Source organism: Bombina bombina, chromosome 1, assembly GCF_027579735.1.
Source record: "Bombina bombina isolate aBomBom1 chromosome 1, aBomBom1.pri, whole genome shotgun sequence".
NCBI lineage: Eukaryota > Metazoa > Chordata > Amphibia > Anura > Bombinatoridae > Bombina > Bombina bombina.
Genome location: NC_069499.1, coordinates 1445154141 through 1445179706, shown reverse-complemented (window position 1 = coordinate 1445179706; position 25566 = coordinate 1445154141). Strand labels below are relative to the sequence as shown.

The 25566-nt window shown below is 36.4% G+C and overlaps 1 protein-coding gene across 1 annotated transcript; it reads right to left on the bottom strand.

The window, feature by feature from the left end:
• Positions 1–12236: 12236 nt before the first annotated feature.
• Positions 12237–12881, bottom strand: LOC128666144 (olfactory receptor 1019-like). The gene has a single exon (XM_053720585.1). The coding sequence runs from the start codon at positions 12831–12833 to the stop codon at positions 12237–12239; it is 597 nt and encodes a 198-aa protein (XP_053576560.1). The 5' UTR covers positions 12834–12881.
• Between the last annotated feature and the right edge of the window lie 12685 nt (positions 12882–25566).

Here is a 25566-nt window from a genome sequence, read left to right as displayed (position 1 = left end):
TGCTAAAATAAACCTAACACCTAACGCATGCGCAATGTCTATCTCCCTGTCAACCGCGATCCCCCCCCCCAAAATCCCTAATAAAGTTATTACCCCCTAAACCGCCGCTCCCGGACCCCGCCGCCATCTACATAAACTAACCCCCTACTCTAAAACCGCCGCCATCTACCTTATCTATCCCCTAATCTGACCCCTTACACCGCCGCCACCTATATAAAAATTATTAACCCCTAATGTAAGCCCCTTACACCGCCGCCATCTCTATTAAAATGATTAACCCCTAATTTAATCTACCTACCCCGCCGCCAGCTATATTATCTATATTAACCCTAAGTATATTATAGTTAATATAGGTATTACATTATATATATTAACTATATTAACCCTAATTATATTAGGGTTAATATAGTTAATATAGTTACTATAGTATTTATATTAACTATATTAACTCTATCTAACCCTAACTAAATTTATATTAAATTAATCTAATTCATTTATAAACTAAAATATTCCTATTTAAATCTAAATACTTACCTATAAAATAAACCCTAAGATAGCTACAATATAATTAATAATTACATTGTAGCTATGTTAGGGTTAATATTTATTTTACAGGTAAATTGTTAATTATTTTAACTAGGTATAATAGATATTAAATAGTTATTAACTTTTTCCGATCAGCCAATAGAATGCGAGCTCAATCTGATTGGCTGATTGGATCAGCCAATCGGATTGAACTTGAATCTGATTGGCTGATTCAATCAGCCAATCAGATTTTTTTAACTTAATTCCGATTGGCTGATAGAATCCTATCAGCCAATCGGAATTCGGCGGACGCCATCTTGGATGACGTCATTTAAAGGTACCTCATTCCAAGTTCAGCAGTCGGCCGGGATGGATGCTCCGCGGCGGCGGAGCGAAGAAAGAAGATTGAAGATGCCGCCGGAAGAATGAAGACTTTGCTGCCGCTTGGAGGAAGACGTCGCCGGAGGAAGAATTCTTCTTTGCCGCTTGGAGGAAGACATCGCCCGGATCAGATCAGGAGTTCGGCCCGGTGTGGTGAAGACAAGGTAGGGAGATCTTCAGGGGGGTAGTGTTAGGCTTTTTTAAGGGGGGTTTGGGTGGGTTTAGAATAGGGGTATGTGGGTGGTGGGTTGTAATGGGGGGGGGGTATTGTATTTGTTGTATGCAAAAGAGCTGAATTCTTTGGGGCATGCCCCACAAAAGGCCCTTTTAAGGGCTGGTAAGGTAAAGAGCTTTGACATTTGTTGAATTTAGAATAGGGCAGGGAATTTTTTTTATTTTGGGGGTTTATTATTTTATTAGGGGGCTTAGAATAGGTGTAATTAGCTTAAATATCTTGTAATCTTTTTTTTATTTTTTGTAATTTAGTGTTTTTTTTTTTTTGTAATTTAGTTTAGTTAATTTAATTGTATTTTTAGATAGATGTTTGTAGTTTATTAAATTTATTGATAGTGTAGGTGTATTTGTAACTTAGGTTAGGATTTATTTTACAGGTAATTGGGTAATTATTTTAACTAGGTAGATATTAAATAGTTAATAACTATTTAATATCTATTATACCTAGTTAAAATAATTAACAATTTACCTGTAAAATAAATATTAACCCTAACATAGCTACAATGTAATTATTAATTATATTGTAGCTATCTTAGGGTTTATTTTATAGGTAAGTATTTAGATTTAAATAGGAATATTTTAGTTTATAAATGAATTAGATTAATTTAATATAAATTTAGTTAGGGTTAGATAGAGTTAATATAGTTAATATAAATACTATAGTAACTATATTAACTATATTAACCCTAATATAATTAGGGTTAATATAGTTAATATATATAATGTAATACCTATATTAACTATAATATACTTAGGGTTAATATAGATAATATAGCTGGCGGCGGGGTAGGTAGATTAAATTAGGGGTTAATCATTTTAATAGAGATGGCGACGGTGTAAGGGGCTTACATTAGGGGTTAATAATTTTAATATAGATGGCGGCGGTGTTAGGGGCTCACTTTAGGGGGTTATAGATATAATATAGCTGGCGGCGGGGTACGGGAGCGGCGGTTTAGGGGTTAATAACTTTATTAGGTTGCGGCGGGGTAAAGGAGCGGCGGTTTAGGGGTTAATAGCTTTTTTATTGTTAGGCTAGTGAGGGGGGATAGCGGATAGAGGGTTAGACAGTGCGGGCTATGTTAGGGAGGCGTGTTAGACAGTGCGGGCTATGTTAGGGAGGCGTGTTAGACAGTGCGGGTGTTTTAAACTTTAGTCAGGTTTTATAGGCGCCGGCAGTTTCTAACGTGCCGCAAGTCACTGGCGACGCCAGAAATTTGTACTTACGCAGATTTCTGGACATCGCTGGTTTGTGAGACTTACGGCACGTTAGCATCTGACGGCGACCTATATGGGATGGCTCGAGTTGCGAGCTGAAACTGCGGGCGACGCCGGTTCCCTCGCTTGCGCCGCAAACTGCGATCGATATCGGATCGCGCCCATTATGTTTATATGTTTGTCTTTTTATCATTTTTTCATAAGAAATTCAGATACCATAGAGGTTGCTCACATTATCTGTGTTCACCTTTTTTTAAGTTCACGATTTTTCTATTTTTCCACTTTTTAGCCAGTCACCATTTTTATCACTCAATAAGATATTATATTGTCAGTATATACAGACATAAGTCACACACCTTGTATTTGAGCTTCGGCTCAGTATCTTTATAATAGCACACTTCAATGAAACAGAAGAATAATGTTATCAGAACACCCAGTATTCATTTGGATACTTGCAACTTATTTTATGCTATGTGTGTTTTTAATCCTATATATAACCATATTGACACTCATCACACATCACAATGCACTCTATCCATACACACCTTTACTCCTTCTTAATCTTTTGATAGTAAGAATCACACATTCAAAATAAACGCCCAAATCACACATTGGAATTCACAAATAATTGACAACATTGATTGTGATTTATTGTAAAAGCTATATAATCATTAGTCGACTTTCTAATCGTGAGCTCCGCCTTCAATGGTATAATCACATTTTCCAATCACTCCCCTGGTTTCAGTCTTGGTATATTAGAATGAAACTAACTGAACACAAATCAATACACATTGGTGTTAAAAGGTACTACTTGCAAGTTATATAATGTATATTAAGATATTTTTCATGTTCTCAAATCATCTGTTATTCCAAACTGATCCTTGTCACTGTGTTCCATTCGAAGTCAATTTTATTCTAAAATTCAACAACACAGTAATTATAGAAGGGAAAGATAAATATCCTATTTCAAAGCTATAGATATTTCTCCTTTTCAAATTACAATTTGATGATAAAGATAATCGAAATCGGCATAAATAGCGAAAATCTGTCAATAATATTCAAGAGCGAATCCTCTTACTTGTTACATTTGAGATGTAACATTGCCTTGCCTTCTGACGAGAAGATAGCTCTGATTGGTCTTGAATTAAGTTTGGAGGTGGGGCATAGGTGATAAACACCCGTGGATGCGGGAGCACGTCACATATCGAAAAAGCCCCACTTACACAGCGAAACATGTCAGGGGAGGGTGTTGAACTCCTTTCAACCCTCATGTATTTTTAAATTTAGCATTTGAATTTAGACCGTTAACAGACAATCAATGTAACCAGATCTCCTATTGTTAATACAGATCAATCCTTAATAATATATTATATATCGGTATAATTTTATACCTAAACATATGATGTTTAGAGCATTTGGTTTTAATACAGGGTAATTGATTCACTTATTGTGCTCATAATAGCGCTGAACAGTGTAAGCTGTGAACTGGGTACATGAATATCAGTATCAATAGTACACAATCATAGTGGGAACTTTGTAACAATTTAAGCATTTAACATAACCTTAAGTTAACTAACAAACTTTGGGCTCCATGTACGAAGCAGCGAAAGCTGCTCCGGAGCCTTTGCGGGGCAGGTTCGCATATGCGAGCCTGCTTGCCGCAATGTAAGAAGCAGCGGTCATTAGACCGCTGCCTCCTACAGCCTACGCCACCTCTTAGGTGGCGAAGTAAAATCACAGAGAGCACGCTCGCTCTCTGTGATTGACAGCCCCTTCAGTCGCGTGATTGGTCGCACGATTGAAGGGGCGGGCATTACACACTCCGATGAGTGTGTAATGGTACATACGGGCAAGCGGATCAATAGATTCGCTGCCCGTGTGTAGCGGAGGCGGGCGGACAGCTTCGCGAGTTAAGAAGCTGTCCGCCCGCCTCATAGTACATGGCGCCCTTTAAGTTTTCATTAGCAGTCATGAACTGACAGCGGTAACTTTGATAGATGGCTAAAAGAGGGCGGAATTATTCTTCTATACTAACAACTTTATGTTGGTTACTTTGGGAACGTTGTAACAATTTTAGTATCAGTACAACTTTAAGTCAATTGACGAACTTGGAACTTATACTAACAGTCATGAACTAACGGTGGTAACCTTCATAGACGGTTAAAAGAAGGTGGAATTATTCATTTATATCTACTAATTTATGTTGGTTACCGTAGAACACTAACGATTGGTGTAATATTAATTCAGTCTTATGCCAAATACCTTCACTTTAATCCATATAAACAGTGGAGAATATATAACTAGAATTCTAACTCTGAGTTAATCCTAGTAGTACTGAAGAAACTGTGGCATTGTTTATAGTGACTATGCAAAAGTGTGTAACTGTTTATTAACATACACCTCCTGTGTTAGTTATTTTTGAATAAAAATCGGTTATGTTGGTTAAATTATAATAAAAGTTGTCTGTGAACAAACATATAAATATCTTCAGTACAAATACTATATCATATGAATTAACTGTTAATACGAACAGCTGAGAATCGACATCAGCTGCTCAATACTTGTTGATAGATAGGTTTGAGTACTGATCTTTATTTGTGTAAGGGGTAAATCCATGATATCCCCAGTACCAACCTAATCACAAGCCAACAAATAGATCATATATTTATACCAATAACTTCTAACAGACTGTGACTAAGCCACATCAAATCATTAATAGGAAGGTGTTTATAAGCCCTGATAAGAGAATTTAGGTATCAGAGTTTGTCACACTGAATCCACATGCTAACACCGTTAACAGTATATACATCCTCAGGTTAGGGGACTATTACAGTGGAAGTAGTTAATTTCAGCATGGAATAATGGACTCAGGTTATTAACACTTTGATTAACATTTGGCAAAATCCAGCTAAGCACGGCCAGTTTATACAGTTCTTATTGATATACATAACAGTATTTACAATCTGACCTCTATATCACCAGATAATGGTGTTAACTCTTTCAAGCATTATACAAGGCATTAAAACTAACTGAATTTTGTAATAATACAATATCAATACATATTACAAGTTATAACTATGTGTGGATAAAATAAATTCATTGCACAATTAGACAAAGTGAGTATCCTTCAAATTATAAGAAGGGACAGAATCTCTGCTAAATTAAATTCAAATTGGAGTATAAAAACCAATTTTGGTATAATGAGATTACAAGACCAATCCTTTAAATTACAAGAAGGCACCCAAGTATAAACTGAAATGAGTACCATTTCAGTGGTATCTATTTATGTACAATGTAATTAACCCTTTAAATCACATGAAGGCATCTAAGTATAAACTGAAATCAGTACAATTTCAGTAATTATCCATATTATAAACCCATATTAACTCAGTTGGTATCACATTGTTAATATTATTCTTATTTAAACGTATGCATATATACTCATCAATTTGACCTATGTCGTGCAATAGATATTTACAGACACTAGGTTAAGTCCAAGATACAATTAACCTTGTATTTGCTATCAGGCAAATGTATTCTAAAGTGCATTTTCATCATTTATAGAATATTTGGATATATCAATATCCACACTAACGTAAGCCCAATATTAGGGCAATTAGATAGATTTGTTTCAATACAATCTATTGTCTTCCACACCAACGGTGATTAATGACACTTATTAACTTATACACAGAACGTTATTTATATGTAGACCTTACTGTAATGCTAGAGTATTCTGTACTAAATTGAATTACTTTGTCTTCCACTCGATTGTGAAACCATCCAAACCTGTTAGAACTACCATCTTTATTCAACTAACTGGATAATCTGTATTCCAATGGGTCTAAAATTCAAATGTGTTTTTAAATTTTATGTTGTTTGTGTTCTGTGATTCTAATAAAGATCAATAAATGTTAAATTTTAAACATATCTCCTTACCACATCTCTAGACTATGATGTTACATTGATTATGACACAATAGGTAGTGTGAAGTGCTATTTAGATGCATCTTTTGGCCAAATTCCTTTTTTGACAAACCTACACTAGTCTGTATATGCATCAGCACTCCAGCCCATGAAAGGTTAATACCGTTCAATAATATAGGCATCTCCCATATTATAAGTTTAGTGCTGTTGCACTTTGCTTTTTGTTTGAATCATAATATTTCCTATCACGCCCTGTGCTTACTTTAGCGTGCCACTTGTAATCTAGCCCTATATGTACACATCTATACATTTATGCTATTGCATAATAATTTACTAATTTATGGTCAAAAGAAGACACAATCATATTAATCAAGCTTACTCAAATGTTTCCTTGTTAATGGAGAGCTTTAAATCATCATCCCCTAAAAGAGAACATCTTAAAATATATTAAATGTATGTCCCTGTATATTGTCATGCATTTACTATTAGATTCAAATTTAATTGAAAAAAATAAATAAAACACAGACAAAAATAAAAATAATGTGTATTTCACTATATTGTCTGAGCTCACAAGTGACAGCAACAACAACAAAAAATCTTTAAACTAATGGGGCTATGGGGTATTATTAGCAGTATCCTCTGACTGTTGCAATAATGTCTCGCAGACCATTTATACTACATACAAACATGGAAAATTTAAAAGAAGATTTTTGATGGAAGAAAAAGATGCTGCCTCACAGAACCACAGCTTTTTAAATAAACAAAGCATAAAGAAATAATAAAAAGATAATGAGAAACAGAAATTCTTCCAGACTGGAGCAAAAATAGAAAATTGCCCATAAAAAAATCAGCACATGTATTTATCAATTAAATAGAAACAGAACATGCTGCATAAAAAAGGCTGTGCAGCTACAACTAGAGGTGACTGTATATTCTAAAAAGCAGTTTGCACAAGGAAATATCTTAAGCACTTTATTAGTTTTATCAAAGTACACCACTTATATAAACAGTGCTCACAGTGTCATAAACCAATGTAGAACGCATCCACAGTCAGCACTTGGTAGCCCTAAACCTCACCCATATTCAAACCCAGCCAATTTGGTGTAGGCGAAGGCACAACATCCATCTTCTACAATAAATACTATAGAGCATCCAGGAAGAGCATTATGTGGCTTCTTCATTGAATCTCATGAAACAATCTGATGTTAAGCTTTGCTGCCATCTGGGAGTCATGTTGTTGTGAGGGTCTTGGCCAGCGGGCATGATAAGAATGGAGACGTTGCTGTGGTAAAAGCTAGAGGCTGTGCTAATTGAGTGTCAGATTAGCATGGCTGGGCTGACTCCCTGGATGTTTATCTGGCTGGAGGTGCAATGTTTGCAAATTTTATACTATTCTTGATGGAAGTGACATTGGTCTTGTTTCTGGTGCCAAGCCTGAATGGGAGGTGGTAAAAGGTCATCTCAGACTCCCATTCAGTACTTGGTTATTTTGTATGAAGACTAAAGTTTTCTTGTTCCTGACCTGTCTTCCTGGCAAAGTTTCTGGCTTATTTAACTTGTCTGACTTCTTTACAAAGATACACTATCCATGGACTGATTAACTGGTTGAAGACGCCTTGAAATGTCACCTAGTTAAAGATCCTGTTTCACCCTTCTGTTCTGATGCCGGATTTTGGATGGCTCTTTTAGTACTAACCCCTTGTCAGTCTATAGATTTTTCTACTTTTGGACAAGTTTCTTCAGTCCATCCCCTGCTCAATTAGTTCCAGACATTAAACCAGGAAATTACCTAATTACCTTATAATGAACAGACAGAAGTCTGCAGCCCTATGTAAATATTCAGATGGATAATGAAAAAAGATGGTGAAAACTTCCTACAAGCTTTATATTAGAAATGATTGTTGTCACTGTGGATTCATTGTTTTGGAACAGGTATTGCGAATCACATTTTGAAATATGAGTTAATTGTACCAATGCATTAAAATGAATAAGAAATAATATAAACATATGGAATTAAAATAGAATGCCTATCTGAACTAAAACTATTATGCTGATAAACTGGATAAATATATTTGTTCACACGTGAAAATAAAATATGCACACTAAAAAGGATTAAGTAATAAATAAAGAACTATTTATATACCATGAGGTTCTTCATCCTGCTCTCTTTCTTCTTGTTTGTTTAATCATAAAGATTTGCAGATTTTTATATGGTCTGTTGTCTGTATGTAAATCCCTAAAGTTTTAATTAATTTACTATTAAGATAATCAAATAAAGGGTGGCCAAGTAGGGAATATGCTTAAAAACTAATTTCTTATCAAAGCTAGCAACAATTTAATCTTTACTATTACACATTAAAAAAAAATCAGATAGTGGAAAAACAGGAAAAGACATTTTTTTTAAATTTAATTAACAAAGGGTTAGATCCCGCTTGCATGCTTTGTTTGACTTCTGCTCTTTGCGTGCGTCAGGTATAACATGCATTAAAGGTGATTTTTTTTTTTACTTTCAAAACTTATAATATCATGAATGTGTTACTCTTCTAAAGTGGAAAATACCTAAGATCCATACTCGTGTGCTAACCCTAACTGCCATAAGCCCCCTAATCAACACCTAAACCACCAAATATCCAACCAAAAAGTCCTCACAACATTATTAACCCCTAAACCACCACAAATTAAACAATACACTATTAACCCCTAAAACACCACATAGCCCACTGCAAACTACCCCTCTACACTATTAACCCCTAAGCAGTCATACCCACATCACAAAATACCCACTTACATTTGAACACCCTAACCAGCTAACCCCCAAATCTAACACCCCTTACTAGTTAACCCCTACCTAACACCCCAAAAAATTTAACCCTACCTAAAAAAATAACTAACCTTACCTGAAAATATAAAAATTCTAACATTACATAAAAAAGCTACCATTACAGAAAATAAAAAACTACCATTACAAAAACAAAAAAAACTAGTTATGCCTATTCTAAAACTAAAGCCCCACTTAAAAAACACCCCAAAATAAAAAAAACTATACTACAACTAAACTAAACTATAGCAATAAACCCTAAAGTGATTTAGCTCTTTTTTCACTAAAATAAATACTAATCCATTCTACGTCCCCCCCAAAAAAAAGGCTATCTAAAAAAAATAAAAAAATAAAAAAATCCTTTTACTAAACCCCAAAGATTGTACTCACCAAAGTTAAATCTGACTCCTAAGTGGAGGTGGCACTCTATTTTTATCCCGGCAATAGTGGTCTATCTTCATCCCTGACACAATGTTTTATCTTCATCCATCTTCTTATCTTCAGATCTTCCGTCCCCGACGTCCTCTTCATGCGGTCATCCATCACACAATGAATTTTAATTGCATTCCTATTTTCTGATTATAATTTTCAAATTCAAATCAGCCAATAAAAAAAGCTTTCATTCTAGACACTGATTTGAATTTGAAAATGGAAATCAGCCAATCAGAATGCAAGGGTATCTGTATATAAAGGTGGTAATTCGCATTCAAAATTCATTGTGCGGGGCATGATCACATGAAGAGGACGTTGGGGACTGAAGATCTGAAGATAAGAAGATGGATGAAAATAGAAGACTGCTGTCAGGATGAAGATTGAACACCGCCGCTGGGATGAAGATGGGCCACTATAGCCAGATTAGGGTTTTTTTTCAGGTAATGTTAGTTTTTTTTTGGTTAACTTGGAGGGTGTTAGGTTAGGGGGTTTAGATGTTATTTGTTATTTTGTGATGGGATTGTAGTGGTTTAGGGGTTAATATAGTGGGGTATTATGTGACGGGATTGTGATAGTTTAGGGGTTAATAGTGTAGTGTGGTATTTTGTGATGGGGTTGTGGCAGTTTAGGGGTTAATAGAGTAGTTTAGTGCAATTGTTTTCTCCAGCCAAAAGGTTGCATAAAAGTTTTAGCATTAAAAGTGATTGCATTCAAGCGATCACATTTACTTTCAACTCTTAATACTAGCGGACATTGCCACTCAGCGCTGCACATAGAAAATATGGGGAGCATTAATTACTGTGAGTTTGCACAAACTAATTTGCGGTAATTTAAACAGCGTGACACTTAAAATATGGAATTGATCATAAAGTTCACAGCAATCTCACAATCGCGTTTACGCTCCACATGCTAACCATAGTTCTCTACTCGTAATCTGGTTCAAAGTGATCACAATATTTCTTAGTCAAACCCAGCTAAGAATGTTTACTCAAACAAGATTTAAGCTCTATTTTTCCACAATGGCTCTTCAGCCTATAATGAATGTTAATCACTAAAATAACAAATGATTTAAAAGGGTTAATGGAGTCCGGGTAATGTTTGTAATTGGATAGATTAGCGTTTATGATAAGTGATAAAATATGTTTTTTTTAAGCTTTAACATGTTTAAATTATTATTATTATTTTTTAGTTCAATAAGAAAACCTCTTTGGCAATATATTAATAATTTCTATAAGAAGAAAGTGCCGCAAGCGATCTGTTTATGTTATAAAGATAAACTATAGTTAATCTCCTAGTAATAAGAGCATTTACGTATTAAAATATGTGAAAAGTCAAGATAGTTTTTTTAAAAAAAGCTCATCTAAATTGGTATATTTATTTCTATTATCAAGACAATACTAAAGTTAAAGAGACATGAAACACACAATTTATTTAGTTTAGTTTATTTAGTTTACATATGTATTTATGTTTTATATGTTTATATATCTGTAAATAAATATATAAGAGTAAAGGAAGAGTGAGTCTCATATAGATGTAAAAACAATCCAAAAATTAATAGATATATTGATAGATACACAGTCTTCAGGGTGTATTGTATCAACCTCACTACTCCCCAACAGGCAAAACAGTCATAAGCATAAACACACAATACCTTTGTCACAAGGTTACCATTTTTTAGCTGGATTCACATTGTTGCCGGAAATTCACAGTAGGTGCTGAGTGCCTTCTGTGTTATATACGGTCTGAGTTTAACCAACTTTTATATACGGTCTGAGTTCAACCAACTTTTCACTTCTCACCTCTCTTAGTGTGTGACTTTGCCCATACCAGTGTATGGCTAGCGGCGTTGGTGTGATGATGTCATCCAGGGGGAGGAATGGCCCGGTCCCAAGCAGTCACTGGGATAATAGAGCAAGACCCGGCTGGTCAATCAATAGAAAAAAATGATGGAATGTTTTGCTTCCATAAAATATAACCTGTATTATTCCAAGGATAAACTAGATAGGAAGTTCCCATAGAAAAAAAACAAACATGGAGAGCATAGCACCACTGGATCACGCATTTCGGCAATCATCCATAGTCATAGCTTGATGACATATGACTACAGTTGATTGCCAAAACGCATAAGCCAGTGGTGCAACACTCTCATGTGTGTTTTTTCTATGGGAACTTCCTATCTGTTTTTATCCTTGAATTATTAAAGGTTATATTTTATAGAAGCAAGACATTTCTTCATTTTTTCTAATTACATATATACACATAAAAAAACATAAATACATATGTACATACATATATACAGATACATATTTAGACATGTATATGTATGTATCTCTATGTTAAAGCCCTTTGTGTGCCTTTTTTTCTCCTCCTTGTATGGCTGTGACAGGAAACACAAATGTAGTGTAAAAAAATTAATTAAAAGTAAAATCCATTTAATTCAGGGATGGGGAACCTTGGCCCTCCTGATGTTTCAGAACTACATTGCCCATGATGCTTAGGTACTCTGAAGTCCAGTTGAGCATCATGGGAAATGTGGTTCTGAAACATCAGGAGGACCAAGGTTAACCATCCCTGATTTAAATAGATGAATAACACATATTGCAATGCTTTTTTTGTAAGTTTAAGCAACTGCTTAATGATTTTTTTATTACAACAATGAAATAGACTGTTCAAGATCCCTTTAACTTTTCTTTAAACACAGTTATTTAATTATTTTTCAATGAAGAAAAAAAATGTGTAATCATTTTCTTAAAAGCATTTTTAACATCCTGGTTCCTTAATGAGTATATCAAAGGATTAAACATTGGAATAACAGTTGTATAGAAAACAGCAAAGAGTTTATCTTGTGCTGGTGAATAGTCTGAGGTGGGTCTCATATACATACTTATGATTGTCCCATAGAATAGAATAACAACGGTGATGTGTGATGAGCATGTGGAAAATGCTTTTCTCCTGCCATTAACTGAGCGAATCTTCAGCACATTTGCAATAATATATGCATATGAAGTCAGCGTTATGAAAAATGGTGCAAAACCATAGATAACTCCCTCAATAAACGTTACAAGTTCAATGGTGGAAGTGTCACTACACGATAATTTCATAAGAGCTGTAAGGTCACAGAAGAAATGATTGACCACGTGAGACTTGCAGTAAGACAGCTGAGAGGTTAATATTGTATAAGAAAGTGTGTCCACAAATCCAAAGACCCAAGGTGCTGCTGCAAGGATGATACAGACTCCCTTTTTCATGAGGTTATGATATTGAAATGGATTACAGATTGCAACATAACGATCGTATGCCATGACCGGGAGAAGGAAGAATTCTGCATTGGTGAAGACAAGATAAAAATATACCTGTGATATACAGTTTGGGAAAGAAACTTTGTAATATGGTGATCTAAACAGTATCATGACTTGTGGGGCAGTAACTGAAATAGAGCACATGTCTAAAAAGGAAAGATTCATTAAAAATAAATACATTGGATTGTGTAGACTGGAATCCAAGATGATTAAAAAAATTATAAGAGAGTTTCCAAACAAAGAAACCACAAACGAGAAAATAAATAAAACTAAAAGAAATACATTCCATTGAGGGAGGTCATTGAATCCAATAAGATACAAATCAGAGAACTGGGTCATATTTTTGTATTCTTCCATAAATCCTTCTTTCTGATGTGTTAAAAAAAGAAGAATCAATTAATTATTAACAATCTATTACCATTTTACTGATTATCTCTAATTTATTCTAGTAAATTAAAGGGATATTAAACCCATTTTTTTATTTCTTGATTCCAATAGAGCATGCAATTTTATGCAACTTTCTTTTTTTTTTTAACATCATTTTTATTATTTTATTCACATTTACAGTCACAGATAGTGAGCTTAACATACCAATACATCATTATTCAGTTCAGAGTGGCACACTTCAGCTCACCTCTTCTATCATATATCAAGTAACATAATAACTTACATAAAAACAAACAAAAACCTGGGAAAATATATTACACAACTTTTAGCATAGCTCCCCCTTAGGTCATAACAGTAATAATCTTCCTTATATTACATATAGACCTATACATCTGCTTAATAAATCTAGTCTGATACAAGACCATTCTAGAGCTTGCTCAACATTAAAACGTCCCTCACTATGGTCCAGTGGAAAGCACTACCTATTCCCTGCTGGTGTGCCAGAGGAGGGGGGAGGGAGTACATGGCCTTGATCAACCCCCTTTATATTATGCTATTCCAAAGGATCAGTAATTCATTGGTATTTATCCAATATTTAACTATTTTGCTAGGGGCCTGATCATTTGCAACTGCGTATTTGTTGTCTGGGCCACTATTGCCTTTAACCATTTAAGGAAAAACCTTTTTAAATCTTTCTCAGAATCTGGTGGTATATTATATTGTTCCATTACCATTTGATTTATCATCTCAGCTGTAAATTGTGCTATTTAGATTTATTTAAATTATATTTAACTTAGGGGGTGTTAGGGTAAGACTTAGGTTTAGGGGTTAATAACTTTATTATAGTAGCGGCGACGTTGGGGACGGGATATTAGGGGTTAATAATTGTAGGTAGGTGGCGACGATGTTAGGGACGGCAGATTAGCGATTAATAAAATGTATTATAGTGTCTGCGAGGTGGGAGTGCGGCGGTTTAGGGGTTAATGTAGGTGGTGGCGATGTCCGGTTGGCAGATTAGGGGTTAAATAATTTTATTATAGTGTTTGCGATGTGGGGGGACCTCGGTTTAGGGGTTTATAGGTAGTTTATGGGTGTTAGTGTACTTTTTAGCACTGTAGTTAAGAGCTTTATGTTCCGGTGTTAGCCCATAAAACTCTTAACTACTGACTTTTATATGCGGTAGGAGACATGGAGGTAGAGGCTGTACCGCTCAGTTCTTCCAAGACTTGTAATACCAGCGTTAGGAAAATCCCATTAAAAAGATAGGATACGCAATTGACGTAAGAGGATTTACGGTATGGAAAAGTCGCAGGAAAAAAGTGAGCGGTACACCTGTACCTGCCTGACTCGTAATACCAGCGGGCGTTAAAAAGCAGCGTTAGGACACCTTAACGCTGTAGGCTATCGCAGAACTCGTAATCTAGGCATAATAATTTTTTCTAAGCCTCCTAGTTTCCAAACTTTCCCAAACTTTTCCTGTAGTTCATTAAATAGATGCCTAATTTGCAGATATGCAAAAAATCTGTATTAGGTAATTGGAATTCCCTCCTTAACATTTCAAACAATTTGATAGAATAAGATGTAGCATCTTGCAATTGAATCATGTTAATAAGGCCCTTATTGTACCATCAATAGAATATCCCTTTCTTGCTATACCCTGGTTGGAAATTGGGGTAACCCAAAATTGATAGGAATCTAGAGACACATAGATTCAGTCCTGCGCCCTTACCGATCTAATGCTATACCGTTATCACATTATTAATCACCATATATTGAGAGATAAGTTTGGGTACCTTCTTTGCCTCACAATGTAGGAGCACTTTTAGAGCAAAAGGGGCACATAGATCCGATTCTAACTTCCAATAAGTAACATAGTCCCCTTCTATGATCCAATCTATAGCATATTTAGCCAATGCCGCAAGATTATATAGCTTTATGTTGGGTAGTGCTAGGCCTCCTGCTTTCCATGGGAATGATAATGTTTCTGCTGCACATCTTATTTTTTCCCCAACCCATACAAACCTCGCACATATTCTGTTAAACTTATTATAATCTTTTTGTTTAAAATTTTTGTAAAATAATTTCATGCAACTTTCTAATTTACTCCTATCATAATTTTTTATTTGCTCTCTTTGTATCTTTATTTAAAAAGCAGGAATGTAAATCTTAGGGTCGACCCATTTTGGGTTTGTTTGCTGATTGGTGGTTAAATATACCAAGGTACTGTACTAAAAAGATAAACAGCTAGATTTAGAGTTTGGCGGTAGCCGTCAAAACCAGCGTTAGAGGCTCCTAACGCTGGTTTTGGGCTACCGCTGGTATTTAGAGTCAGTCAGAGTCAGTCAGGAAAGGGTCTAATGCTCACTTTGCAGCCGCGACTTTTCAATACCGCAGATCCCCCTACACCATTTGCGTATCCTATCTTTTCAATGGGATCTTTCTAACGCCGGTATTTAGAGTCTTGGCTGAAATGACAAAACTCCAGCCGCAGAAAAAGTCAGTAGTTAAGAGCTTTCTGGGCTAACGCCGGTTCATAAAGCTCTTAACTACTGTTCATAACACCCATAAATTACCTATGCACCCCTAAACCGAGGTCCCCCCACATCGCTGCCACTCTATTAAAAAATTTTAACCCCTAATCTGCTGACCGCACACCGCCGCAACCTGTATTATCCCTATGTACCCCTAATCTGCTGCCCCTAACATCGCCAACACCTACATAATATTTATTACCCCCTAATCTGCCCCCCAACGTCGCCGCTGCCTACCTACACTTTTTAACCCCTAACCTGCTGACCGCACACCGCCGCCACCTACTTTATCCCTATGTATCCCTAATCTGCTGCCCCTAATACCGCCGACACCTACATAATATTTATTAACCCCTAATCTGCCGCCCCCAACGTCGCCTCCACCTACCTACACTTATTAACCCCTAATCTGCCGACCGGACTTCACCGCTACTATAATAAATGTATTAACCCCTAATCCGCCTCACTCCCGCCTCAATAACCCTATAATAAATAGTATTAACCCCTAATCTGCCCTCCCTAACATCGCCGCCACCTAACTTCAAGCATTAACCCCTAATCTGCCAACCATACCTCACCGCTACTCTAATAAATGTATTAACCCCTAAAGCTAAGTCTAACCCTAACCCTAACACCCCCCTAAGTTAAATATAATTTAAATCTAACTAAATAAATTAACTCTTATTAAATAAATTATTCCTATTTAAAACTAAATACTTACCTGTAAAATAAACCCTAATATAGCTACAATATAAATTATAATTATATTGCAGCTATTTTAGGATTAATATTTATTTTACAGGCAACTTTGTAATTATTTTAACCAGGTACAATAGCTATTAAATAGTTAATAACTATTTAATAGTTACCTAGTTAAAATAATTACAAAATTACCTGTAAAATAAATCCTAGTTACAATTAAACCTAACACTACACTATCAATAAATTAATTAAATAAACTACTTACAATTATCTAAAATTAAACCCAACACTACACTATCAATAAATTAATTAAATACAATACCTACAAATAAATACAATTAAATAAACTAACTAAAGTACAAAAAATAAAAAAGAACTAAGTTACAAAAAATAAAAAAATATTTACAAACATTAGAAAAATATTACAACAATTTTAAACTAATTACACCTACTCTAAGCCCCCTAATAAAATAACAAAGACCCCCAAAATAAAAAAATGCCCTACCCTATTCCAAAATTAAAATAGAAAAGCTCTTTTACCTTACCAGCCCTGAAAAGGGCCCTTTGCGGGGCATGCCCCAAAGAATTCAGCTCTTTTGCCTGTAAAAAAAAACATACAATACCCCCCCCCAACATTACAACCCACCACCCACATACCCCTAATCTAACCCAAACCCCCACTTAAATAAACCTAACACTAAGCCCCTGAAGATCTCCCTACCTTGTCTTCGCCACGCCGGGTTCACCGATCGATCCAGAAGAGCCTCCGATGTCTTGATCCAAGCCCAAGCAGGGGGCTGAAGATGTCCATGATCCGGCTGAAGTCTTCATCCAAGCGGGAGTTGAAGAGGTCCATGATCCGACTGAAGTCTTCTATCAAGCGGCATCTTCAATCTTCTTTCTTCCGGATCCATGTAGTTCATCCCGCTGACGCGAACATCCATCTTCACCGACGACTTCCCGATGAATGACGGTTCCATTAAGGGACGTCATCCAAGATGGCGTCCCTCGAATTCCGATTGGCTGATAGGATTCTATCAGCCAATCGGAATTAAGGTAGGAAAATTCTGATTGGCTGATGGAATCAGCCAATCAGATTCAAGTTCAATCCGATTGGCTGATCCAATCAGCCAATCAGATTGAGCTTGCATTCTATTGGCATTATAATTTATATTGTAGCTATATTAGGATTTATTTTACAGGTAAGTATTTAGCTTTAAATAGGAATAATTTATTTAATAAGAGTTAATTTATTTCGTTAGATTTAAATTATATTTAACTTAGGGGGGTGTTAGTGTTAGGATTAGACTTAGCTTTAGGGGTTAATACATTTATTATAGTAGCGGCGAGATCCGGTCGGCAGATTAGAGGTTAATAAGTGTAGGTAGGTGGAGGCGACGTTGGGGGCGGCAGATTAGTGGTTAATAAATATAATATAGGGGTCGGCGGTGTTAGGGGCAGGAGATTAGGGGTACATAGGGATAACGTAGGTTGCGGCGGTGTACGGAGCGGCAGATTAGGGGTTAATAATAATATGCAGGGGTCAGCGATAGCGGGGGCGGCAGATTAGGGGTTAATAAGTGTAAGGTTAGGGGTGTTTAGACTCGGGGTACATGTTAGGGTGTTAGGTGCAGACTTAGGAAGTCTTTCCCCATAGGAAACAATGGGGCTGCGTTAGGAGCTTAACGCTGCTTTTTTGCAGGTGTTAGGTTTTTTTTCAGCTCAAACAGCCCCATTGTTTCCTATGAGGGAATCGTGCACGAGCATGTTTTTTAAGCTGGCCGCGTCCGTAAGCACCGCTGGTATCGAGAGTTGCAGTGGTGGTAAATATGCCTGTACGCTCCCTTTTTTGGAGCCTAACGCAGCCCTTCTGTGAACTCTAAATAAGAGCGGTATTTAAAAGGTGCGGGAAAAAAAGCATGTGTAGCTAACGCACCCCTTTGGCCGCAGAACTCTAAATCTAGCCGACAGTTTTTTTAGAGCAGTGTAGAGCCTCATCAAACATACAAAGAACTATAAAAAATGTGGGCTTCTGTTTTTATTAGTTACTTTATTAGATTTTACTTAAAGTTAAAATTAAAAAAAAAAATTTCACACACAATTTTTAACAACTTTTCAATTTACTTTGATTATCTAAATGGGCACAATCTTTTTTATAAACACACTTATTAAAGCACCAGCACATACTGAGCATGGGCAAGATACACAGAATATATGTATATGTGTTTTCTGATTGGCTAATAGCTTCCCATGATGCAGTGGGAGGGAAAAAAAAACTAACTGTAAAATTTGTCAGAAAGAAACTCAAACTGTGCTTTTTCACTATCCTTTTTGTTTAGCATTTTGGGCGAGATTACAAATGTATTTAACGATCCTGCTCAAGCGCTAACTCTGCTAGAAGTAAGCTTTTTGTGCGCGTCGGGTAGCACTAATATTACAAGTTGAAAGTAAACAGTTTGCGTGCTAACCCGATGTGTGAAAAAAGCCAAACTTAGAATATTGCATGCGATAATGTAGCAAACAAAGTGGAAAAAACCCTACTTGCTCGCAAACCCATTTGCATATTCACAAGCCTGAAAATTCGAGCATTTCAAATTCCAATGTTCTTTACAAAGCAGAATATTTTAGCTTGGTTTACTGACAAATATAAGATAAGGAAGCAAGTGTGTGTACACAAAGTGAAGATCTCTGATATTAACTGCAATATTAACCTTTTTCAATAGGCTTGGTTTAAAGGCACAAAACCAGCTAATTCATATACACAAATATACCTGAAAATACAATTTCTCATACATTTTATACTCAGCAGCAGCTGGTGTAACAAGTCACTGAAAATACATTAATCAAAAAACTATTTTACAGTATGCTGTCCCTTTAACAGAGCTCTGAGGACACGGTCATCATTCTAGCAGAAATCACGATTGCATCCAAGCGATCGCATTTACTTTCAATTTGTAATATGAGCAGTAAACCTGACTCGTACAAAAACCTGCGATATACCCATTTTTGCTTGTGCAAAACTGTTAACGTTAATGGTTATGCAATTCTATTGTGTTAACTGTAGCCAGCACTAGAAAAAAGGTCACTACATGAATAGGAATCCTCCGAAAATATTCATAAAAAATACATACATAAAAAAAACCAATCAGAAGTGCCACTAGCAGCTTAAAGGGACATGAAACTCACAATTTTTCTTTCATAAATTATGATCATACAGTGTTAAACAACATTCCAATTTCCTTCTATTATATAATTTGCTTAATTCTTCAGATATCCTTTGTTGAAGAAATAGTAATGCACATGGATGAGCCAAAAAAAGAGGCATTCATGTGCAGCAGCCAATCAGTAGCTACAGAACATATTAAGATATGCTTTTCAACAAAGGATATCAAAAGAACAAAGATAATTAGATAACATAAGTCAATTGAAAAGTTGTTTAAAATTATATGGTCTTTCTGAATTATGAAACAAGTGTTTTTTGTCCCTTTTAATGTGACTAATCCAATAAATAGGAAAAGCAACTATAATACAAATTAAATAAAAATAAATGTATTATGGTACATGAAAAAGATAATGGGGACATCCTAAAACATTTACAGCTATATTTAGAGTTTGGCGTTAGCCGTCAAAACCAGCGTTAGGGGCTCCTAACGCTTGTTTTGGGCTACCGCTGGTATTTAGAGTCAGTCAGGAAAGGGTCTAACGCTCACTTTGCAGCCGCGACTTTTCCATACCACAGATCCCCTTACGTCAATTGCGTATCCTATCTTTTCAATGGGATCTTTCTAACACCGGTATTTAGAGTCGTGACTGAAGTGAGCGTTAGAAATCTAACGACAAGACCCCAGCCGCAGCAAAAAGCCAGGAGTTAAGAGCTTTCTGGGCTAACGCCGGTTCATAAGGCTCTTAACTACTGTGCTCTAAAGTACACTAACACCCATAAACTACCTATGTACCCCTAAACCGAGGCCCCCCCACATCGCTGCCACTCTATTAAAATGTTTTAACCCCTAATCTGCCGACCGCACACCGCCGCCACCTAAGTTATCCCTATGTACCCATAATCTGCTGCCCCTAACACCGCCGACCCCTATATTATATTTATTAACCCCTAATCTGCCACCCCAAACGTCGCCGCCACCTACCTACAATTATTACCACTACTATAATAAAGTTATTAACCCCTAATCCGCCTCACTCCCACCTCAAAAACCCTATAATAAATAGTATTAACCCCTAATCTGCCCTCCCTAACATCACCAACACCTAACTTCAAGTATTAACCCCTAATCTGCCAACCGGACCTCGCCAACACTATAATAAATGTATTAACCCCTAAAGCTAAGTCTAACCCTATTACTAACACCCCCTAAGTTAAATATAATTTAAATCTAACGAAATAAATTAACTCTTATTAAATAAATTATTCCTATTTAAAGCTAAATACTTACCTGTAAAATAAACCCTAATATAGCTACAATATAAATAATAATTGTATTGTAGCTATTTTAGGATTAATATTTATTTTACAGGCAACTTTGTATTTATTTTAACCAGGTACAATAGCTATTAAATATTTAATAACTATTTAATAGTTACCTAGTTAAAATAATTACAAAATTACCTGTAAAATAAATCCTAACCTAAGTTACAATTAAACCTAACACTACACTATCAATAAATTAATTAAATAAAATAACTACAATTATCTACAATTAAACCTAACACTACACTATCAATAATTACATACAAATACCTACAAATAAATACAATTACATAAACTAACTAAAGTACAAAAAATAAAAAAAGAACTAAGTTACAAAAAATAAAAAAGAACTAAGTTACAAAAAATAAAAAAATATTTACAAACATTATGAAAATATTACAACAATTTTAAGCTAATTACACCTACTTTAAGCCCCCTAATAAAATAACAAATCCCCCCAAAATAAAAAAAATGCCCTACCCTATTCTAAAATACAAATAGAAAAGCTATTTTACCTTACCAGCCCTTAAAAGGGCCTTTTGCAGGGCATGCCCCAAAGAATTCAGCTCTTTTGCCTGTAAAAAAAAACATACAATACCCCCCAACATTACAACCCACCACCCACATACCCCTAATCTAACCCAAACCCCTCTTAAATTAACACTAAGCCCCTGAAGATCTTCCTACCTTATCTTTACCACGCCGGGTATCATCGATCGGTCCAGGATCCGAAGTCTTCATCCAAGCCGAAGCAGGGGCTGAAGATATCCATGATCCGGCTGAAGTCTTGGCGCAAGCGGCGGCTGAAGAGGTCTATCATCGGGCAGAAGTCTTCATCCTATCCGGGCAGAAGAGGAGATCCGGACCGGTAGACATCTTCATCCAAGAGGCATCTTCTATCTTCTTCCATCCGACGACGAGCGGCTCCATCTTCAAGACCTCCGGTGCGGATCCATCCTCTTCTTCCGATGTCCTAACACAGAATTAAAGTTCCTTTAAGGGACGTCATCCAAGATGGCGTCCCTCGAATTCCGATTGGCTGATAGGATTCTATCAGCCATTCAGAATTAAGGTAGGAAAATTTTGATTGGCTGCTGGAATCAGCCAATCAGATTCAAGTTCAATCCGATTTGCTGATCCAATTAGCCAATCAGATTGAGCTCGCATTCTATTGGCTGTTTCGATCAGCTGAATTCTTTGGAGCATGCCCCGCAAAAGGCCCTTTTAAGGGCTGGTAAGGTAAAAGTGCTTTTCAATTTTTATTTTAGAATAGGTTAGGGCATTTTTTAATTTTGGGGGGCTTTGTTATTTTATTGGGGGCTTAGAGTTGGTGTAATTAGCTTAAAATTGTTGTAATATTTTTATAATGTTTGTAAATATTTTTTTATTTTTTGTAACTTAGTTCTTTTTTATTTTTTGTACTTTAGTTAGTTTATGTAATTGTATTTATTTGTAGGTATTTGTATGTAATTAATTTATTGATAGTGTAGTGTTAGGTTTAATTGTAGATAATTGTAGTTATTTTATGTAATTAATTTATTGATAGTGTAGGTTTAATTGTAACTGTAATTGTAAGGTTAGGATTTATTTTACAGGTAATTTTGTAATTATTTTAACTAGGTAGCTATTAAATAGTTATTAACTATTTAATAGCTATTGTACCTGGTTAAAATAAATACAAAGTTGCCTGTAAAATAAATATTAATCCTAAAATAGCTACAATATAATTATAATTTATATTGTAGCTATATTAGGGTTTATTTTACAGGTAAGAATTTAGCTTTAAATAGGATTAATTTATTTAATAAGAGTTAATTTATTTCGTTAGATTTAAATTATATTTAACTTAGGGGGGTGTTAGGGTTAGGGTTAGACTTAGCTTTAGGGGTTAATAACTTTATTAGAGTAGCGGTGAGGTCCGGTCGGCATATTAGGGGTTAATAATCGTAGGTAGGTAGCGGCAACATTGGGGGGGCAGATTAGGTGTTAATAAATATAATATAGGGGTTGGCGGTGTTAGGGGCAGCAGATTAGTGGTACATAGGGATAACGTAGGTTGCGGTGGTGTACAGAGCGGCAGATTAGGGGTTAAAAAAATATGCAGCTGTCAGCGATAGCGGGGCGGCAGATTAGGGGTTAATAAGTGTAAGGTTAGGGGTGTTTAGACTCGGGGTTCATGTTAGGGTGTTAGGTGCAGACTTAGAAACTGTTTCCCCATAGGAAACAATGGGGCTGCGTTAGGAGCTGAACGCGGCTTTTTTGCAGGTGTTAGTTTTTTTTCAGCTCAAACTGCCCCATTGTTTCCTATGGGGGAATCGTGCACAAGCACGTTTTTGAAGCTGGCCGCGTCCGTAAGCACCTCTGGTATTGAGAGTTGCAGTGGTGGTAAATTATGCTCTACGCTCCTTTTTTGGAGCCTAACGCAGCCATTCTGTGAACTCCCAATACCAGCGGTATTTAAAAGGTGCGGGGAAGAAAAAGCCAACGTTAGCTACGTGGGTCGTTACCGACAAAACTCTAAATCTAGCCGTTAATGTGAAAATGGCTTAATGTAGCTTAATGAATAAAAAAGTGGCCAAATGTTAATCAATTGCTGCAAAATTTTGCACAACCCAAGATTTCTACTATCCAAGCCTATCCTAGAAGTTTCATGGATTTTGGTTTTCCACAAGGCAAATGAGTGACATTAAGCTTCTTTTTTTGGGGAGCTTTACCGGGGAGCTTTACTGGATACTTCCTGTTGCGTCAGGCACCACGTAAAGGTCCTTTCCTTAGCCTGAGTCCCTAACACAGGCACACCATCATGCGAGCTCACAAAGCTAAACAAACTGAGAACAAAGAAGGGGTGCACAGGTGGCTGTAATCACCCATAGAAAATACAAAACATGGAAGGGAACTGCACTCCATGACCGGATCAGGTACACATCCTGTGACTCAGTAACATCCTTGACTCAGTAAGGACCTTGACGTGGTGCCTGAGCTTTCCCATTTGGCCAGATGCGGTGACTAACCTTTCCAGTTGTGATTTTATCTTAGCTGTGAGCTAGCTGGTGAGTGCTGGGTGTTTCTATGTGTTGTATTACTTTTTATTTGTAATCTCCCTTGGTTCTTGCACCCATTCCGGACTGGGGTTAACTGCCTGTGGCACTGGTGACATCACAGCTTTTTTGGAGTGCTATTTAGCACCCAGGGCTGGATGTTACTGAGTCACAGGATGTGTACCTGATCCGGTCTTGGAGTGCAGTTCCCTTCCATGTTTTGTATTTTCTATGGGTGATTACAGCCACCTGTGCACCCCTTCTTTGTTCTCAGTTTGTTTAGCTTTGTGAACTCGCATGATGGTGTGCCTGTGTTAGGGACTCAGGCTAAGGATAGGACCTTGACGTGGTGCCTGAGCTTTCCCATTTGGCCAGATGCGGTGACTAACCTTTCCAGTTGTGATTTTATCTTAGCTGTGAGCTAGCTGGTGAGTGCTGGGTGTTTCTATGTGTTGTATTACTTTTTATTTGTAATCTCCCTTGGTTCTTGCACCCATTCCGGACTGGGGTTAACTGCCTGTGGCTCTGGTGACATCACAGCTTTTTTGGAGTGCTATTTAGCACCCAGGGCTGGATGTTACTGAGTCACAGGATGTGTACCTGATCCGGTCTTGGAGTGCAGTTCCCTTCCATGTTTTGTATTTTCTATGGGTGATTACAGCCACCTGTGCACCCCTTCTTTGTTCTCAGTTTGTTTAGCTTTGTGAGCTCGCATGATGGTGTGCCTGTGTTAGGGACTCAGGCTAAGGAAAGGACCTTGACGTGGTGCCTGAGCTTTCCCATTTGGCCAGATGCGGTGACTAACCTTTCCAGTTGTGATTTTATCTTAGCTGTGAGCTAGCTGGTGAGTGCTGGGTGTTTCTATGTATTGTATTACTTTTTATTTGTAATCTCCCTTGGTTCTTGCACCCATTCCTGACTGGGGTTAACTGCCTGTGGCTCTGGTGACATCACAGCTTTTTTGGAGTGCTATTTAGCACCCAGGGCTGGATGTTACTGAGTCACAGGATGTGTACCTGATCCGGTCTTGGAGTTCAGTTCCCTTCCATGTTTTGTATATTTATATATATATATATATTTATATATATATATATATATACATCTATATCTATATATATATATATATATATATATATATATATATATATATATAGCTCAATTACGGTAAATGACTGTTTAGAATAGGGAATAATAGAATTTAAATTTTAACTTGATATATTATATTTAAATATTTCACAGTTGTGTGTTATTTAACTAATAAGGTTTTAAAGGTTAGAAACAAAACATATAATTGAAATTTTAAATGTTAATCTGTTTGCTCGTCCGTCTGTAGGAGTGACTCACCGCTCTATCAGACACACAGAATCGCAATGCACGACGAAGCATTGCGATTCTGTATAAGGCTGAAATTACAAGTAAGGAATGGATGTCACTGCGCATGCGCACGTCATGAGGGAACGCGCGCTGTGAGGAGAGGATAAGACGGACGTTCTAACGGCGGTTGGATGCAGGGACTATGACGAAGCGGTCCGAAAAAAAGATTTATTAGATAGGCGGCCAGATAAAGGTATTTTATGAGTATATAATATATG

Excerpts from the sequence above, each read along its gene's own strand:
- LOC128666144 (XM_053720585.1), bottom strand. The coding sequence starts at position 12,833 with ATGGCATACGATCGTTATGTTGCAATCTGTAATCCATTTCAATATCAT.